This window comes from Chiloscyllium punctatum, chromosome 35 (genome assembly GCF_047496795.1).
Source record: "Chiloscyllium punctatum isolate Juve2018m chromosome 35, sChiPun1.3, whole genome shotgun sequence".
In the NCBI taxonomy this organism is placed as follows: domain Eukaryota; kingdom Metazoa; phylum Chordata; class Chondrichthyes; order Orectolobiformes; family Hemiscylliidae; genus Chiloscyllium; species Chiloscyllium punctatum.
In genome coordinates this window covers 20,655,349-20,673,443 of record NC_092773.1, presented here as the reverse complement: position 1 = coordinate 20,673,443, position 18,095 = coordinate 20,655,349, and the positions used below count along the sequence as shown (strand labels likewise).

Genomic DNA, 18,095 nt, shown 5'->3' with positions numbered 1-18,095 from the left:
GGAGCTCGGGGTGGGTTGGTGGGAGGAAGGGCGAGCGGGAGGGTTTGGGGACGGGAGGTGGTCTCGCAGGTGGAGGAGAGGGTCAGGGTGGGCGGTCGAGGTCCTGGGGAGGAGAAGGGTGGGTTTGGGGATGAGGGGAGAGTGGGAGGGATTGGGGGTGAGGGGGGTCTCGGGCAGGAGGTGGACACACTGGCAGGTGGAGGAGAGGGTCAGGGATGAGTGGTCGTAGAGGTCCTCAGGGTGGGGAGGGAAAGGGGAGGTGGGAGGGTTTGGGGAGGAGGGGGGGGGTCTAGGGCAGGAGGTGGGCTGACTGGCTGAGGGGAGGAGAGGGTCAAGGGTCAGGATGGAGTGGGGGAGGGGGGGGAGGGGGAACGGTTCGGAATCCGAGGGCGATTGTGACGTGTCGTATCAACGCGGTACCGCGCTTGCGCAGGAGTTCGAGCCGCCTCAACCGATCGGAATTTGAATGTTTGAATTGATCTGACGGTTTTTTTTCCCCCTCCCGCCTCCCCCCAGCGCTCGCGGGAGAGTGGGCGGGACCCTGTGTCCGTGCTGCACGAGAGCCCTGTCCCTTGTCCAGCGGCGGCTCCCGCTCCTCACGGTCAGAGCTGGGAGCGCCACACAATATTCCATCCCCCGTTCCCGAGGATCTGTCCGTCCATGACCCGGGGCGGGGAGAAACCCAGTCAAACCTCACCGCTTCAAGGAGGGCTGCCCACCCACCAGACCAGGAGGACTTGGCTTCCCCCCCCCCCCCCCCTCAGAAGGACCCCAGTCTTTCAAATCCAACCTTTGAACCAAGGAGGTGGCAGCAGCACAGGCCTGGAATCTTCTCAACCCCGAGGTTAGGCGGATTCTCCATCAACAAGGAGGCCAAGTGGGCTACCCTCTCCTGCTCTGTGTCTTGCGTGTCTCTCTGTTGGCACTTTCTCAACGGCTCAGCTTGCTCTCGCTTTCCTTTTGGTCTCCAGAAGATGCCTGGCCGCTGCCCGGAGTGTGGCTCCTCTGAGGTGGTCGAGGATTCCCACTACAGCCAGGACCACCTGGTGTGCACGGAGTGTGGCTTCCTGCTGACCGAGGGGCTGCTCACCACCACACGCTCCGAGGAGACCTTCTCCCAAGGTACACCAGCCCCGTTTTTCATCAGGGTCCCAGCGGTGCGGAAAGGTAGAGTCTGCACCGACCAGCCGAAGAGCGTTCGACGAGGCGAAACTGAGGGACCGCAGATGCTGGAGATCAGAGTCTAGGTTAGAGTGGTGCTGGAGAAGCACAGCAAGTCAGGCAGCATCCGAGGAGCAGGGAAGTCGACGTTTCGGGCAAAAGCCCTTCATCAGGAATGAGGCTGGGAGCCTCCAGGGCGGAGAGATAAATGGGAGTGGGGTGGGTCTGGGAAAAGGTAGCAAAGGGTCAAGTCTGTTTCAGGACTTCAGGGCAGAGGAGATGACCTAGGGGTTGCAGTGAGAGAGAGAGACTCGCTGAGACCTTTGTAGAGAGAAGAGAACTTCTTCAAGGTTGGCATCCTTGCAAATGGATTGGCAGTAAGGTTATAATCAACCAGGCGAAAGTGAGGACTGCAAATGCTGGAGATCAGACCCAGGTCCCCCACCTGTAATTAGCTTGGGAGGTCCACCTGCACATATTTGGACTTTGGCAGCGGGAAACCCATGCATGCACGGGGAGAATGTGCAGACTCCACACAGACAGTCGCCTGGATCTTGGTGGCACCTATGGTAGCATGATGATCCGTGGTTAGCACTGCTGCCTCACAGTGCCAGGGACCTGGGTTCAATTCCCTCCTCGGGCGACTGTCTGTGTGGAGTTTGCAGATTCTTCCCTGTGTCGATGTGGGTTTTCTCTGGACGCTTCAGTTTCCTCCCACAGCCCACTGTGCCTTGGTACACATGACAATAAATTCAGTTCAATTCAATTCACAGTCCAAAGATGTGCAGGTTAGGTGAATTGGCCATACTAAATTGCCCATAGTGTTAGTCATGGGTAAATGTTGGGAAATAAATCTGGGTGGGTTACTCTTTGGAGGGTCAGTGTCAGCCAAATGGTCTGTTTCCACACTGAGGGAATCTCATCTAAAAAAATGCCTGAGGCTGGAATTAAACACGGGTGATGATAGCCACCGTGCCACCCCACTGCTGAATGATTCCTGCCGTAGTTCCCTGATCTTGAGCAATACAGACGAAACAAGGGGATCCCATTAGACCAGCAGAGCTCATGTTCATCCCTCTCAAATATCTGGGGGAAAGGAAGTTTGCTATGCCTCCTGCTCATGATTGCCACGATGGTTGAGAAACTTGAATTGTCTCCATAATATAGACTATTATAACACTTATTCAATAGCCTGCCTATGCAATTTTTAAATGCCCCTCCCTGCTTCTTGTGGTAAACATTTTTCTTTTTCTAACCTGCATTCTCTTGCTGCAGGCTCTGAATCACTGGAAGCATTGTATCTCAATTTCTTTATGCTCTTTTTTAACTCTAACTCTTCAATCTTGATAGTAATGATGAAAGAAAAGTCAAAACTCTTCATTCATAAATAAAACCATATACTGGAAATCTAAATGAAAAATAGAAAACATCGGCGAAACTCAGCAGGCGTGGCTGCATTTGTGGAGAAAGAAACAGAATTAATGTTTTGACACTGATATGACTCTTTTTCATCTGAAGATGTTGCCAGACGTCTGCAGCATTTTCTGCTTTCGTGGAGTCAGAAATATATAGCATGGAAATAAACACTTCGGTCCACCTTGCCCCATGCCATCCAGATATCCTTAATTAATCCTGTCCCATTTGCCAGCATTTGACCCATATTTTTCTAAACACTTCCTGTTCATGTACCCATCCAGATACCTTTTAAATGTTGTATTTGTAACAGCCTCCACCATCTCCTCTGGCAGCTTATTCTATACATGCAGCACCCGCTGCATGAAAAAAAATTGCCCTTGGATCCCTTTTAAATCATTCAAATCATAATGCTTTTTTTGTTTGTGGTTTATTTCAGAACTGTATGTCTCTGTGTGTTAGAGTGGTGATTATGATCAAAAGAGATTGTTATTCAGTCATCCACTGATGAGATTACCTTGCTTAGTTTTGTCCTGCCCAAGTTATGGTATTAATCATAAATTGTTTATTTTTGTTTAAGTTATAAACTTGGTGTCCAAGATGTGTGATCTGTATAGTCTGTTTGGGAACAATTGGGCAATTTTGAGGGTCATTAAATAACTTAATTTCACTTTGTTGTAAATCCAGTGATAATTAAGGCTGATTTTAATTTGGCTTGCTATTGCTGGCCGTAACATAATTTCATCAAACAAGACAGTGTTCTAAGTGAACTGCACATAGTGCAGTCTGAGGGAAATTTTCTGCAAAACTTGAATAATACCTTAATTGTCATATGTTATTCCTCTGACCAGAACACGTATTTAGCCTTTAAACAGTCTTCTGAAGTTGAGGCATCACTTTTAATGTTTTGGGTAACTAAGCTCCAAAATCCATCTTCTCTTCCACCCAATGTATCATTAATATCTTTACATTTTGGGGAGGAGAAATGACATGCACATTGGGTACCAGTGAGAATGTGCACATTGAGGAAGAAGATCTGTGCTGGGGGAAGGTGTATACATGTCTCAATGTTAAATGGCACTGTTGAACGTCATTTGTTTCAATCTTTTTCCACAGCAGTGAGATATAGTGAGAGCACAGCAGAGGTGAAAAAGCCTTGTCGCAACCAGATACAAGGTAAGATATGAACACTGAAAGTAGAGGTCAGAAGCCCACACCAGAAATTAATATTTTGGATTGATCATCATTTTGGGATGTCTTTTGGGAACCGCTCTTCTGCTTTGGTCACTAACATCATAGTAAGTGTTTCAAAGCAAGAAATGCAAAGTGATGCATTTTGGAAGGTCGAACTTGAATGCCGAATACAGGATTAAAGATAGGATTCTTGGCAGTGTGGAGGAACAGAGGGATCTTGGTGTTCATGTACATAGATCCCTCAAAGTTGCCACCCAAGTGGTTGTTAAGAAAGCATATGCTGTTTTGGCTTTCATTGACAGGGGGGTCGAGTTTTAGAGCTGTGAGGTTTTGCTACAGCTTTACAAGACTCTGGTGAGACCACACTTGGAATATTGTGTCCAGGTTTGGTCGCCCTGTTATAGGAAAGATGCAGAGGCTTTGCAGAGGGTGCAAAGAAGGTTTACCAGGATGCTGGAGGGCTTGTCTTAGGAAGCGAGGTTGACTAAGCTTGGACTTTTCTCACTGGAGAGAAGGAGGAAGAGAGGTGACCTGATCGAGGTGTACAGGGTAATGAGAGGCATGGATAGAGTCAATAGTCAGAGACTTTCCCCCAGGGCAGGATTGACTGGCACGAGGGGGGGTTATCGTTTTAAGATATTAGGGGAAAGGTATAGAGGAGACGTCAGAGATAGGTTCTTCATGCAGAGAGTTGTGAATGCATGGAATGCGTTGCCAGCTGTGGTGGTGGAAGCAGAGTCATTAGGGACATTTAAGCGACTGCTGGACATGCACATGGACAGCAGTGAATTGAGGGGTGCGTCGGTTAGGTTATTTTATTTTATATTAAGATTAATCTTCGGCACAACATTGTGGGCCGAAGGGCCTGTTCTGTGCTGTATTTTTCTATGTTCTAAAGCCATGGTTTGAGGTTGGGACACTCGGGGGGAATGTTATCTGTCTGAAAACAACATGCACCATACATTGAGGCTAGACATGAAATCATGTTGATTCAGTGTCAGTGTTTGGTCCCTGAGGGGAGATGAACTGATGGCTGAGATCTGAAGTGTTCATTGGCAGCACTATGTTAACTGTTCACTTGGAGGAAGGTAGGTAGGGATTTTGTGTGTGTGAAAGAGGGAATGGGAGATGACCTTCACACCCCTGACAAATATTTGGAATTAATCAAAACAAAGGAAATTGGAGACCTCCTCAGTTTTACATATGTGATCTTGTCTTTTTTAAGTGAAAGTCTTACTGTAATTTAGGAACTGTTATGAACAGCAATCTCTTTCAAATACAAAACTGACCAGTTTTCATTGCTGTTGATTTCGAGGGTTCACTCACATTGGAGAACTTCTGAGCTGTTCCAAATAATGTTGTGGGATTTTTTCATCCCATCTACGAGGGTACCAGGCAGAAATAGTCACTTTCAACAGTGTAGCTGCCTCAGGGCAGAACTGGCCCAGACTTTAAATCGTGCACCAGTCCCTCATTGTTTCTGAGTACAAGATGATGCCAGTTATATTATTACTTCTTGTGTTTCCTGGTGCTACTGCTCTAACCTGGTCGTTCTCCAAATCTGCACCTCTCTCTCTTCTCTCCCTCTTCCTGCAGGTCAGAAGAGGGTACATGACCTGTGTCGGATTTTGCGAGTACGTCCAGTTGTCGAAGACACAGCCAGCGAGCTTTACCTGAAAGCGTATGAACATCAAAGCTTCCTGCATGTCACTCTGGAGAAGAAAGAAGCCTTGGTGGGCTGCTGTGTTCACATCTCCTGTCGCCAGCACAATTGGCCTCTGACCCTGAGTACCATCTGCTCACTGCTTCACGTGGAGCCCACCCTGTTCTCAACTGTCTACCAGCACCTGCTGAAAGAGTTAAGATTGGATATTCCGACTCTCAGCCTTCTGGATCTTGTGAAAACTCACTGTGATGGGTGAATATATCCACCTTTTATCCTCTAACTTGCACCTAGCGTCCACTGTGTTTAAGTAACTTCACTGCTGCAAATGAGACTCATTAAAGCTGCTTTGCTGTAAGTAAGGATTGTAAGAAACAGGCAGTCAGGTACGATGTATGTGTAACTTTGGCATTCTGCCTCTGTAGGCCACAGATGTTGTTGTCTTTCCCACCCACTCTAACAGGATATCTGATTTCATTGGTTTTGTGGGTCATTTTTCCTGTTTTTTGGGTGTACTGTATCCTCGTGTGGGTGGGGGTCACAAATATGCAGAACACTTGGGTTTAAGCTGCCTGATGCAATGGTGTCGTTTGCAATGAGTTAAGCCTTGTTTGAAAGAAATCCCATCAGCAAACTCAGGATGCTCAGGATGCAATATCCAAACATAAAATGGTTTCAAGTGATCAGTTTAATTCTGAGTTCATGAACAAATGACCTTCTCTTTTCTTCCTCCTCCTTCCCTGCTAACGTCCCGATCCCTCTGCCCTCGCTACAGCCCAGGTTTATCCTCAGAGTCTGCATCATGCCTGTTTCCACCCACATCCCTGACTGAATGTGTACACTGCATTCTTTGAGCTTGTGATGGAGTTTCCTGTCAGTTTTGAGGCTAATGCGATTTATGAGCACCTGGATGCCATTGATCATAGCGAGTGGTTTCTACTACCCCACCATCGCTCCCTGAGGTGTTGCTTAGCTCACATGTTCTGATTGAGGGGCACTGGAGGTACAATAACAAACAAAGACCCTCTGTTTCAAACAACCTGACCACCATAAATGACATGCTGTGTCTCACGAAAGTTTAATTTCCCCCACCACAGGTAAAACCATGCTGGCACCTTTGTTACAAAACAGACAGGCAGAGAGGAAGAACATAGCAAGCCAGACAACATTGGGAGGTGGAGAAGGTGATGTTTCGAACGTAACCCTTCGGGTTACACCCGAAACACCAACCTCTCCACCTCCTGATGCTGCCTGGCTTGCTATGTTCTTCCAGCCTCTGTCTGTCTGTTTTGGATTCCCATACCTGCAGTTTTTTTGTCACCTGTGTTATCACATGGAGATAGATAGCCAAACCAAATCAGACTTTCAACTCTTTTTTTCACAACACAGGGACATTAAATTGTCAAACGCACCAAAACGTCAGTCCAGTGGTTCAGAGCTATAAATAACCAATTCCAAACTTTGTGAATAGAGCCATACAGCATGGAAACAGACCCTTTGGACCAATTAGTCCATGCCAATTATATTCCCAAACTAAACTTGCCCCACTTGCCTGCGTTTGGTCCATATCTGACAGATTGTTGTGAAAACTGAAAGGGTTAAGAAAAAATTGACAAGGATGTTGCCAGAGTTAGAGGGTTTGAACTATGAGGAAAGGCTGAATAGGCTGGGGCTATTTTCACTGGAGTGTTAGAGGCTTGGTGATGGCCTTATAGAGGTTTATGAAATCATGTGGGGCATGGATAGGGTGAATAGACAAGGTCTATTCCCTGGGGCAGGGGAGTTCCAAACTAGAGGGCATCGGTTTATGGTGAGAGGGGAAAAATTTAAAGGGATCTAAGGGGTAACCTTTTCATGCAGAGACTGGTGAGTGTATGGAATGAGCTGCCAGATGAACTGGTGGAGGTTGGTACAATTGAGATTTAAAAGACATCTGGATGGGTATATGAATAGGAAGGCTTTAGAGGGAAATGCGATGAGATTACTTTCGCATATCTGGTCAACATGGACAAGTTGGATGAAAGCATCTGTTTCTGTGCTGTTCATCTCTATGACTCTATATCCCTCTAAACCTTTACTATTCAGGTACTTAGCCAAATGTATGTTAAATGTTTTAGCTGAATTTGCATCAATCTATTCCTCTGGTTGTTCATCTCACAAGCGAACCACTCTTGGTGAAAAACGGTTGCCCATCACATCCTTTTTAAATCTTTGCCCTCTCACCTTAAAAATATGCTCCCTAGTTTTGAGCTCCCCCATTCTAGGGACAAGACCTTTGCTATTCACCTTACCAATGTCCTTGATGATGATGTAAACCTCCATAAGATCTCCCCTTCAATCTCCTACGCTGTAGTGAAGAAATTTCCAGCCTATGCAGCCTACTTTTATAAGTCAAGCCCTCCAATCCTGGCAACACCCTGGTAAATTCCTGTAACAGGGTGACCAGAACTGCATGAAGTGTGATGTGATGGAAATCTACCCGCTTGCCCGATGGGAGCAACTCCAACAACACTCAACAAACTCGACAGCATCAACAAGGAGGCAGCCTGCTTGGTTGGTACAACAGCCACAACTATTCACTCACTCTGTGGGAACACCATAACCTGTCAGTTCTCCTCGAAGCCACTCACCATCCTGTCTTGAAAATATATCGCCATTCCTTCAATGTCAGTGGATCAAGATCCTTGAATTCAAGAAGGTAGCTCATCACCACCTTCTCAAGGGCAATTAGGAATGGGCAATAAAATGTTGGTCAGCCAGCAACATTGACTGAAAAAAAGTTAATTTCCAGACCCTAGTTTTGTACTATAAACAAAAGGCTTAATTATTCATTAAATACACAGTAACTTCAGCAGAGAGAACATTCATCAGCTTACAATGTTGTTTAATGTCTGTGCCTTAAAGTGCAAACTTTTTTAAAATTCCATTTACAGTGAAGAGATACATTATAAAACAAACAAAACTGATCAGATCATTTAAATGGCATTGTTTCACAGGCATAAATGTGCACTCAATAGTTGATTTTTCTGAAATGTTGATCAGGGTCACTTTATCAGTTCAGCGAGGCACAGTAAGCGATACTTCTTACTCAACTCTCCGTTCTTTGGGCTTCCTGAAGCTGGTGCAGTAGGTTAGACAGGGAGCATGTAAAAGCTTCATGCTGTTTCAGAAAACAGAGTTTAAAAAAAACTTTATTTCTAGCTCCATCCTGACAGACTGAACGACTCTTCCTGAGGCCTCAATTACTATTGAACAACTGCCAGCTGTTGGTACACAGGATCTCCTCCAGACTTGCCAGAACCAATTCTCAGGTACTGACCTCGCTTAATAGCCAACCTCTTTCTTTTCAAACCCAAAACTCTTCCCTGGATCGATGCGTCAATTCAAACCTTATAAAGAAACAAACTTGTTTGTTCCTTTAACCCTAAGCTGTTTCAAAGTCATTTCCATTTCTCAATTCAAAATTAATGAAATAAATAAAAATCACCTGAGAGATCTTTATAAATTTGGATTTAATTATCCCTTCGTCTCTAACTTGTGTGAAGTGTTGATTGTCGACAATCAACTCTTAATAACTAGGATGCTTTAAACTGGGAAACAGGTGAATTGACCGCCAAAGTCTCCAAATGACTTAAAATGTGAGGAGACCAAAACAACAATGGGTATTTGCAGGATTCCAGACAAGATCTTAGAGGTCTTGCCGATGGGTAAAATACTTTTGTCTTTGAGACCTGATGAATGCACCTAAAACCCAAGTTTCTCTAGCTATTATTTAGAGATGTCCACAATGTGAACCCAAATTTCCTTTCTTCATACATTGTCTTTGATGCTGTTCTCTTGAATGATGTGTGTGGTGTATATCAAGCATAACTCTATACATTTCAAATACACATTGCCAAATGGCTGGGTAATGGTCTGTGGACCCAGGTCCAAATCTCGCCATGGGAGATGGTGAATTTTAAATTCAATGAAGATCTGGAATTAGGAGTATGATAACCATAAATCTGTTATCAATATCAGAAAAACACCCCACTTGGTCCATGAATGTCCTTCAGGGTAGGAAACTGCCATCCTACAAAACTCAGAAGTGACTTCAAAACTCACAGCAACGTGGTTGATTCTTATCCTCCCTCTGGGAAATAAATGCTGAACTAGCCAGTGAAGCTCTCCTCCCATCAATGAATACGCAAAGATTTTCGTTTGTCAGCAAATTTACACTTTGTTAATAAAAACTGTAGAGAGCAATCGTTCCAGTGCTGATCCAGGTGACCCGTGACCAGTCTCCCTACCAATTGAGATCTGTCTTGCCATTTCTGGCAAGTCAGTTCACAGCCCACGTCAATGTATTATCATTAACCATGTACCGTACTTTCATCAAAGTCCTCGTCTCATCCCTTGTTGACCTTGAGAAGTGGTGGTGAGTTACCTTCTTGAACCACAATGCCGTAAGGGAGGGAAATCAAGGATTTTGACTGAACTACAATGAAGAAGCGGCAATATATTTCCAAGTCAGGATGGTGAGTGGCTTGGAAGGGAACTTGCAGGTGGTGGTGTTCTGTGTATCTGTTGCTTTTGTCCTTCTATATGGAAGTGGTTGGTAGTTTGAAAGGCACTGTCAGGATCTTTGCTGAATTTCTTTAGTGCATCTTGTGGATGGTATACACTGCTGCTCCCGAGTGTCGGTGCTGGAGTGGGTGAATGTTTGTGGATGTGGTACCAATCAAGTGGGCTGCTTCCTTGTTGATCCTATTAAGTTTATTGAATATTGTTGGAGCTTCCCCCAACCAGACCAAGTGGGGACTTTTCCATCTCACTTGGGATTCTCACTGCCGAATGCCTAACTTCTGCAGCCCCAGTATTTATTAAGCAAGTCCAATGTGTCTATCAACATCCTAGGTATTCTCTTGACCAGTATGGGATTTAGTGATGGTGATGTAATTGAATGCCAATGGGTGCTGGTTCGATTTTCACTTGTTTGACATGATCATTACCCATCGGTGCTAATATTACCTGCCACATATTAGCCTGAACCTGGATTTTGTTCAGGACTTGCTGCATCTGGAGATGGACTGCTTCAGTATCTGAGGAGTTTTGAATGTTGCTAAATAATCAACCGTGAACATTCCACTCCTAACCTTATGATGGAATCGAAATTGTGGATGAAACATTTTAAGATGGTTGAGTTTTTGACACTACCCTGTGATTGCTGGGCCTGCAATTAGCCAGAGCTAATCTTGTTTTGTGCAAGCTCAAACTCCAACCAGTTCCTTATGATAATGTTCTGGTGAGTTTTGTTCGGGCTTCTTGATGTCCACACAGCCTTGAAGTTGGGGACAGTCATTCTCCCCTCTGAAATTCAGCTGTAACGAAATCTGGAAAACAGAGTATGTTTTTGCTGTACGTAACGTGTATCCAGTCTACTTTTCTTCTGAATGTCACTCTAATTGTAGTTTTTTTTGTTTTTGTCCCTCTCTGCAGTTTTAATTTGTTCCAGAATTCTGCATCAATCCCATCTCAGTTTCTGGAGAATAAAGACAAGGTGGTGGAACGTGCCATGCAGCTTGTGGAGTTGGCCAGTGAGACGTGGCTAGTGACTGGGAGACACCCAGTGCCTATTATCACGGCAGCTGCTTACCTGGCCTGGCAGTCACTGTTCCCTGGACACCGTCTGAAGTGCAGCCTGGGAAAGTTTTGCAAGTTGGCCGGAGTCAGGCAGCCCCCACCTGCCTCTCAGCGGGTGAAGGAAATGCTTGACATTCTAGTCACGCTGGCATCACAACTGGCCTGGCTGGTCCCACAGCAGCTTGATGCCAAGACTGTGGTGAAATACACCGATGATATTCTCCGCCACCGTACCCTGTTACTCAGGCAAACGCTAAGTTTCGCGAGTACAGAGAACACAAATGGGCATATAGACCCAAGTGAAGGAACAGAAACGAGTGGGGAGGCTGAGGCTGGGAACAGTAGTGGGGAGATGGTACCCTCCGTTGTGGAGCACCTTGGAGATGTGTCAAGGCGGAAGCGCACAATGCCAATCTTCCTCCCGCCATGCCTCAAACAAAGGAAATGGAAGAAGGCATGCCCAGAAGCAGAGACCACCCTCCACACTGAGCCAACCACTGGAGAGGAGGAGATATCTGACAGTGAAATTGAGCAGTACTTGAGGACACCTGAGGAGGTGGCAGCCTTCAAGTCAGCACGTGCCATCCTGTAAATGGCACTCACTAATCACTCATTCAATGATGCTGGCAGTGCTTGTTGCAGAGAAGCAGTGCCTCTTTGTGCTATGTCCAGAGTGTCTGAGGTGAATGAAGACTGAAAGCTACAACACTCCTGCTAGCTGGTAAATTAGTATGTTGTTGCTGTGCAGAAGGTGTTTTCAGAATGTCACTCTCATTGTAGTTTTTTTTGTCCCTCTCTACAGTTTTAATTTGTTAGTTGTAAATTGGACTGATTAGAGTTACATGCATTGTGCAATCTGGTGCCAGTAGATATTAAATTTCCAGTGGGACTGCCAGTCACTGAATTCAATAGCCAGAAAATCTGTTTTAGTGATGTTTCAACATTTGACTAGGTCACTCCATCTATTTGGTACCATCAAGCAGCACCACCTCCGAAATATTTAATTCAGGAGCATAACATTAAATCTTTTATATTTTAATGTCAAAATAACATTTTCATTGTCCTTTTCCCAGACAGACTGGACAAGCTTATACCAATCCCCATAGCTTTCCTCTGACAAAGGACTCATTCTCGATAAAACAAGCACCTCATTTTAAAATATGTCCACTTTTATCTCCTGATTTGAATCTATCTACAAACAACAAGACAACAAAACCCCAGGCGTATTCATGTGATTCGCTCGTCATCAGCCATACATACAACTGAAAAGTGCACAGCTATGTTAACCTTAGAAAAGTCAAATTCTTTCACCCCATTAAATATTTGGAAGTAACAACAAACAAAATCTTGTACCTGACATGCCCTGAGTCATGGTCAAGTGTAAAGCAGAAATGGTGCATGGCTGAAGGTGACAAGAATGAGAAGGGAAGTGCGATTCAGACATAACACGCAGGTTCCAATGGTGACTTATCCTGTTGACAGGACTCCATCTCTGAATTGTGTCCTGCTGACAGGAGGAACAAGTAATTCCATAGTTCAAATTTAAGGTCAGATTCTGAAGAGGATGAGAAGAAACGTGTTGTAAATTCACTAGTAGGTGATCAAACTCCACTGAACTTAAAAAGGGGAACTAGAAGAGAGATGGGTTGTCAATGTGTTTGCTGGAAACATTCCAGTTCCACTTCACTGGTCTCTTCAGAAAGAGCGACGCAGTCAGTCTTAATCTGGTTCTGATGGGTATTTAACAAATGAAATTGCAGCTAACTCCTTACAGAACTCTTCCAGGACAATGACACCCTTCAGAATTGTGACATGATCCACCCTGCAAAATTAACAAATCAAAAATCAATTTCATTCAATATTTAAATCCGGTCATGAGATGAACAATCACGAATGTAAACAATGCTGTCCTCTGCTCTCATTACACCCTTCAGTTCATCCTGATAAAGCAGGAATCAGCTCCCTGACCAATTGGAAAGGACAGTTATTCAAAGTGTTCAAACTTGACCAGTATCAAAAATGATTTGAAAGTTGTGGTACAGAAATCAAGCTGAGTTTGGGCTTTTATCTTGAGAAGTGGACTAAAGCTTGAAGACTGCAGTGCGACAGAGTCGGAATTGGGCTTGCAGAACGAAGGGGCCAGTGTGAGGATGTGTAGACTGAGGAGAAGTGGAGTAGGAATGGGGATTTGCAGACAGAGGACAGTCATATGCAATCAAATTCTCCTCAACTCTAACGAATACAAGCCCAAACTATTCCACCTCTACTCAAAATCCTTCCCAACCCCAGACTAATCTAATGAACCTCTTCCGGACTGCCTCCAAAGACTCTTTCCTTAGATAATGGGACTGAGACTGTTCACGGTATAATAGCTGTGGTGTGACAAATGTCCTTACATAGTTTTAGAAAAACATTCTGCTTTACGCACTCTGTTCCCTTTGGAATAAAGGCCCTCCTTTTATATTACCAACTGAACTTGGATGCTAAATTTATATGATTCATAAGTTAAATAAATCAAAGTGTATTAAAAATATCTGCTTTGACAAAGCTTGTCTTGATACAGCTAAACACATGAACTTGCAAATGGCTGAAGCTCCTGAACATTAGGAACGTGCTGAAAAATTCCATGTCACTTACATACTTTCTGGTTCCAATCCAATCAGTTGTCTTCTGACCAACAGGAGCTTGGAAGGAAACTGTGGGATTCTCTGGATTCTCTGCATGAGATCTCCTATTACCTGAGGCAAGCAGAGAATGGGAGTTTCGTTACAGCATCAATCTGATTGGGTGACAGATTTTCTTTTAAAGTCACTGTGGTGATGTGAGCATCGCTGGTGCGGTCAGCATTTATTGCTTGTGACAATGTGGTGGTGAACCATGTTCTTGATTCGCTTAAATCCATGCAGTATTAGTATGCTAACAGTACTTTTTCAGAACAGTTGCATGGTTTGCTATCCGTTTCAGAGGGCAGTTAAGAGTCAAACATTGCCGTGGGTCTGGTAATGATGTGTGATTATTATACCAAATAAATTTCATTATCATGAGTAATAAGGTTATAATTTTACTGCAGAATTATTATTCATTTGCATTTAAAATCATCAAGCTGCTGTGATGGGATTTGAACTTGTCTCTTCAGAGAAGTGTTTAGACTGCTCACCTAGTTGTGTTACCATTTAGTCATAGTTATTACCTTGCAGTCATAGAATCCTCACAGTATGAAAACAGGCCATTCGGCCCATCAAGTCTGCAGTGCCCCTCAGAAGAGAATCCCACCCAGAACTGAACCCTCCCACCTCATCCCTACAATGCTATATTTTCCATGCTAATCCACCTAGCCTGCACATCTCTGGACACTATAGGCAATTTAGCATGGCCAATCCACCTAACGTGCACATCTTTGGACTGTTGGAGGAATGTGGAACACCCGGAGGAAACCCTCACAGACAGGGGGGAGAACATGCAAACTCCACACAGTCGCCTGAGGGTGGAATTGAACCCTGGTGCCTGGCGCAGTGAGGAAGGAATGCTAACCATTGAGCCACGATTCCACTTTGAGAACCCCCAGTTACTCTCACAAGATAGCATCCAACACTTTTCTTACACGATCATTCTCAGGATGTAAGTGAAGCTTACGTTTATTGTCCTGAGAAGGTTGTGTTTTAAGATAATGCCACATAATGTATCTTTAAATGTGAGTTAAGAGAATTATTGGCCAGGACACCAGGAAAATCCACCAGAGGGCAGACAGGACTTCAGTTTAATGTTTTGTGAAGTCAAGAATTTCAGGTGACTTTGAAGTCATGAGCATGTAAAGGTGGCAGGAGAGGGGTCCATTTGGGTCTTCAAATGATCAAATAACCATGTTTTATCAGATACCAGTCTAGAATTCAATTTCGGTTTGCCATAAGTTTGTGACACTGGGTTGTTCGCCCCACTGTGTGCGCAACTGGACTGTCCTGCTGACTTATAATGGTAACTTCAGTCTGTTTCATGTTAACAGCTGCCTGTTCATCTAATCTTCAGCACATCCTGGCTGCTAATGACTGATTGATGGGAACAAAGTAGACAAATCAAAGTAACAGATCAAGTACTCACCCGGACTATGATAGAGAAGAGAGACCTGCAGCTAGGGATGAGGTTAATGTATGGATCCAGCAAATACTCATGGAGGTGAGGATGAGGGAAAAGTGCTACTTTCGATATCACTGATGTGACTTGCAAATTCAGGTCATAAGGCTGAAGAGAAAATGTTAAGACCATAATAATAATCAGTACTATTTAGTGCAAAAAATTATTTCATTGAATGCAAGATTTTCATTATCTTTATGAAGTACTTGGGATGTATTTTCTTTAATGGTAAGGCAATTTATAAATATCATTTGTTCTTGATCAGGAGAAGCTGAGGGAACCTCTGGTCCTTCCACACCTCTATGGAAAGTACGCGTCTTTGGAGGGAAGAGGCATTGAATTTTATGGCATCTTTCATGATTTCAAGCAATCCTAAAGTGCTTAACAGCCAATAAAGTGCAGTCACAGTTGTTGGAAACATGGAAACAAATCTGTGTGCATGAAAAGCAGTGAGATAATGGCCAGTTAATCTATTTCTGGCCTGTTCTCTTAATTAGTGATGTCTCATCTTTGACATCCACCAGAAGGCAGCTGGTGCTTCAGTATCTGTAATAGTTGTGTTCCCTTTGTACTGGCCCTCTGACAAAGCAGTGCCCCCTCGGTGCTGACTTTTTGATAGTGCAGCAGTGCTCCCACTATGCAGCATTCTCTAGGTCCAGGTCATTCTGCTATAATGCGACCGTTGTGTTCCTCTGCAACGTCACGCTATACAAAATTGTGTTATTGCAAACCGTTGTAGAAAATCACACTGGAGAAGATCACGAATATTAATTAGGTATACCCGTTCAGCAGGATGTGTGTTTTTCAAACATCGTCCACAATTCATCAATTGCGTTTTAGCAACTTTGCACTGACAAAATGTGCATTATATCAGAACAACTGCGTCAGTACTCCCTCAGAACTGAGTATCTGACAGTACGGAATTCCTCAGTAACAGCATCTCTGACAGTGAAAGACTCCCTTCAGAAAAAGGATTTTGACAGCTGTATGGCTCTCCCTCAGTATGCCACTGAGCATCAGACTGGATTTTATGCTTCAGTCTCTGGAGTAGGACCTGGATCCATTACCTCCTGATTGAGTTGAAATGCAACCCACTGAGCCACAGCTGACCCTGCTGCAGAATCTAATCTGGCATGGATTGTGCACTGAGTCACGGCCAGGAAATACGGAAACCATCATTCTCAAGCCTGTGATAATCAATCACCTGAAGTTCTGCTGTCCCTTTTCTTTTGATAGTTACCTGATCCAAGATCTGTGCCATTCTGTCAAACAGGACTTTCAGGAAATGACCTTCGTAAAATAGCCCGCCTGAGTCACAGCTTTCCACATTGCTGGGGACATGTGGCCACTTCCAGTCCTTGGCATTGACACAGCAACCCTGGAACTACAAATCACAGAACAGGAATATAGCCTGGAAATCTACACTATGTCAGTAGGATGCATCATATCTTTGGAAGCAGACACTTAAGGCTTTCGTAAGCATAAGCTGTAAATTGCTCAGAGAACATTAATGTCTACCAAGAGTCTCAGGACAACACAGATACATGTCAAACAGCAGAACCAGGCAAACTTGGGTGGGATGATGCATTGTTTCAGGTGCTGCTGTAATGAGTATAGGCTGTACCAACATTGTTGGAGAAAGGTTCATTTTCATTCCCTGCTGTTGGAATGTGACCTATACCTCAGAAGTACATTTCTAACACAATTCCCCAAAGATGGAGTGTGTAATTGCAGCATTTTGTTTTAGACATTGGGAACAAATTTTACTTTTTAATTGTTTGTACAAGGCTACAGGGAAACTTCAGTTGTATGGAATAGACACCATTTTTCTACACCAGCAAGGCAAACAATCGGCTTACCATTCGATGTGCATCCACGAGGTATGTGTCGTACCCACAGCCTGCCACAAGGTGAGAGGTTTTCACTGTGTCAGGAACGAGACACAAAAAGCTGGAACACAAATACACACAAGTTAAATTCTTACAGCGGAACCGGTTGAGGACTTGGATCTTTGCTTTTTAGTCTTTCCCATTCAGTGTTAGCTATGACGCAGTGAGCAGAACTGTTGGTTTGCTAACAAAAGGTTGTGGGTTAATGTTCCACTTCAACACCTTAAGTCCAAGCTGACACACACTGTGTAACACTGAGCGGGTACAACACTGTTGGAGGTGTTGGCTGTGGATGAATAAGGGCATATCAACCCACTCACATTGACATATAAGATTCTCTAGCACTACATTAAAGAAGGGAGTAATTCCTCGTGTCCAGACTGATATTTAGTCAAGCTCACACAAGCAGCTTATCTGCTAATTGTCAGAGTTTGACATCAATTGACTGCTACATTTTCAATAATTCACTGCATTTCAAAAATACTTCATGGCTGCAAAGTACTTTGGAGTGTTTGGTGTTCAAGAAAGGTGCTAGTCTTTCCTTTTGGGGTTGTGGGACTGAGTCCTATCTGACTCTCTCCAAGGCCACACTTCTCTCGTACCAAACTAGAATTTCCTGGATGATACTGTAATCTTTCTGACACAAGTGATCACAGATAGAAAATTACAGATTGAACGCACAATAGCACAGAGAAATAATTACAAACAACACGCACAGAATAACAGATTTTGGAGAATGAGTTACAAATTGGAATCTAATTGAGAAGTTTGGGGTGTTTGTATAGAGAATAACAGATACCCAAGAGTGAGTAACAGACTGGAATTTAATTGAGAAGTCTGGGGTGTTTGTATAGAGAATAACAGATACCCAAGAGTGAGTAATAGACTGGAAACTAATTGAGAGCAACAGCAGTGGTGTTTGTGGAGAACAACATATATCCAGGAATGAGTTACATGTGGGCATCGATTCAAGGGATTGATGGGCTAAGGGCCAAGGAATGGCAGATGCAGTTTAATGTGAGGTG

General features: G+C 44.1%; 2 protein-coding genes across 4 annotated transcripts in view; one reads left to right on the top strand and one right to left on the bottom strand.

The window, feature by feature from the left end:
• The first annotated feature begins 407 nt into the window (after positions 1-407).
• LOC140459742 (transcription factor IIIB 50 kDa subunit-like) lies at positions 408-14,104 on the top strand. 2 transcript variants are annotated; one of them, XM_072554225.1, is made up of 5 exons: positions 408-844; positions 972-1,167; positions 3,691-3,750; positions 5,365-5,686; positions 10,910-14,104. In XM_072554225.1, exons 2-5 carry the CDS (start codon positions 975-977, stop codon positions 11,643-11,645), a joined length of 1,311 nt encoding a protein of 436 aa, XP_072410326.1. In that variant the 5' UTR covers positions 408-844; positions 972-974; the 3' UTR covers positions 11,646-14,104. The 2 variants fall into 2 exon arrangements, with proteins under 2 accessions (XP_072410326.1, XP_072410327.1); XM_072554226.1 differs by having other exon boundaries at positions 412-1,122.
• LOC140459741 (FHF complex subunit HOOK interacting protein 2A-like) overlaps positions 12,073-18,095 on the bottom strand; it is a 26,122-nt gene continuing 20,099 nt past the window's right edge. For both annotated transcript variants that reach the window (XM_072554222.1, XM_072554223.1), the window contains exons 13-17: positions 17,041-17,131; positions 16,422-16,565; positions 15,149-15,289; positions 13,691-13,791; positions 12,073-12,875 (exon numbers count right to left, since the gene is read on the bottom strand). In XM_072554222.1, the coding sequence (XP_072410323.1) occupies positions 12,773-12,875; positions 13,691-13,791; positions 15,149-15,289; positions 16,422-16,565; positions 17,041-17,131 (580 nt within the window). In that variant the 3' untranslated portion in view covers positions 12,073-12,772. The remainder of the gene's footprint in view (positions 12,876-13,690; positions 13,792-15,148; positions 15,290-16,421; positions 16,566-17,040; positions 17,132-18,095) is intronic.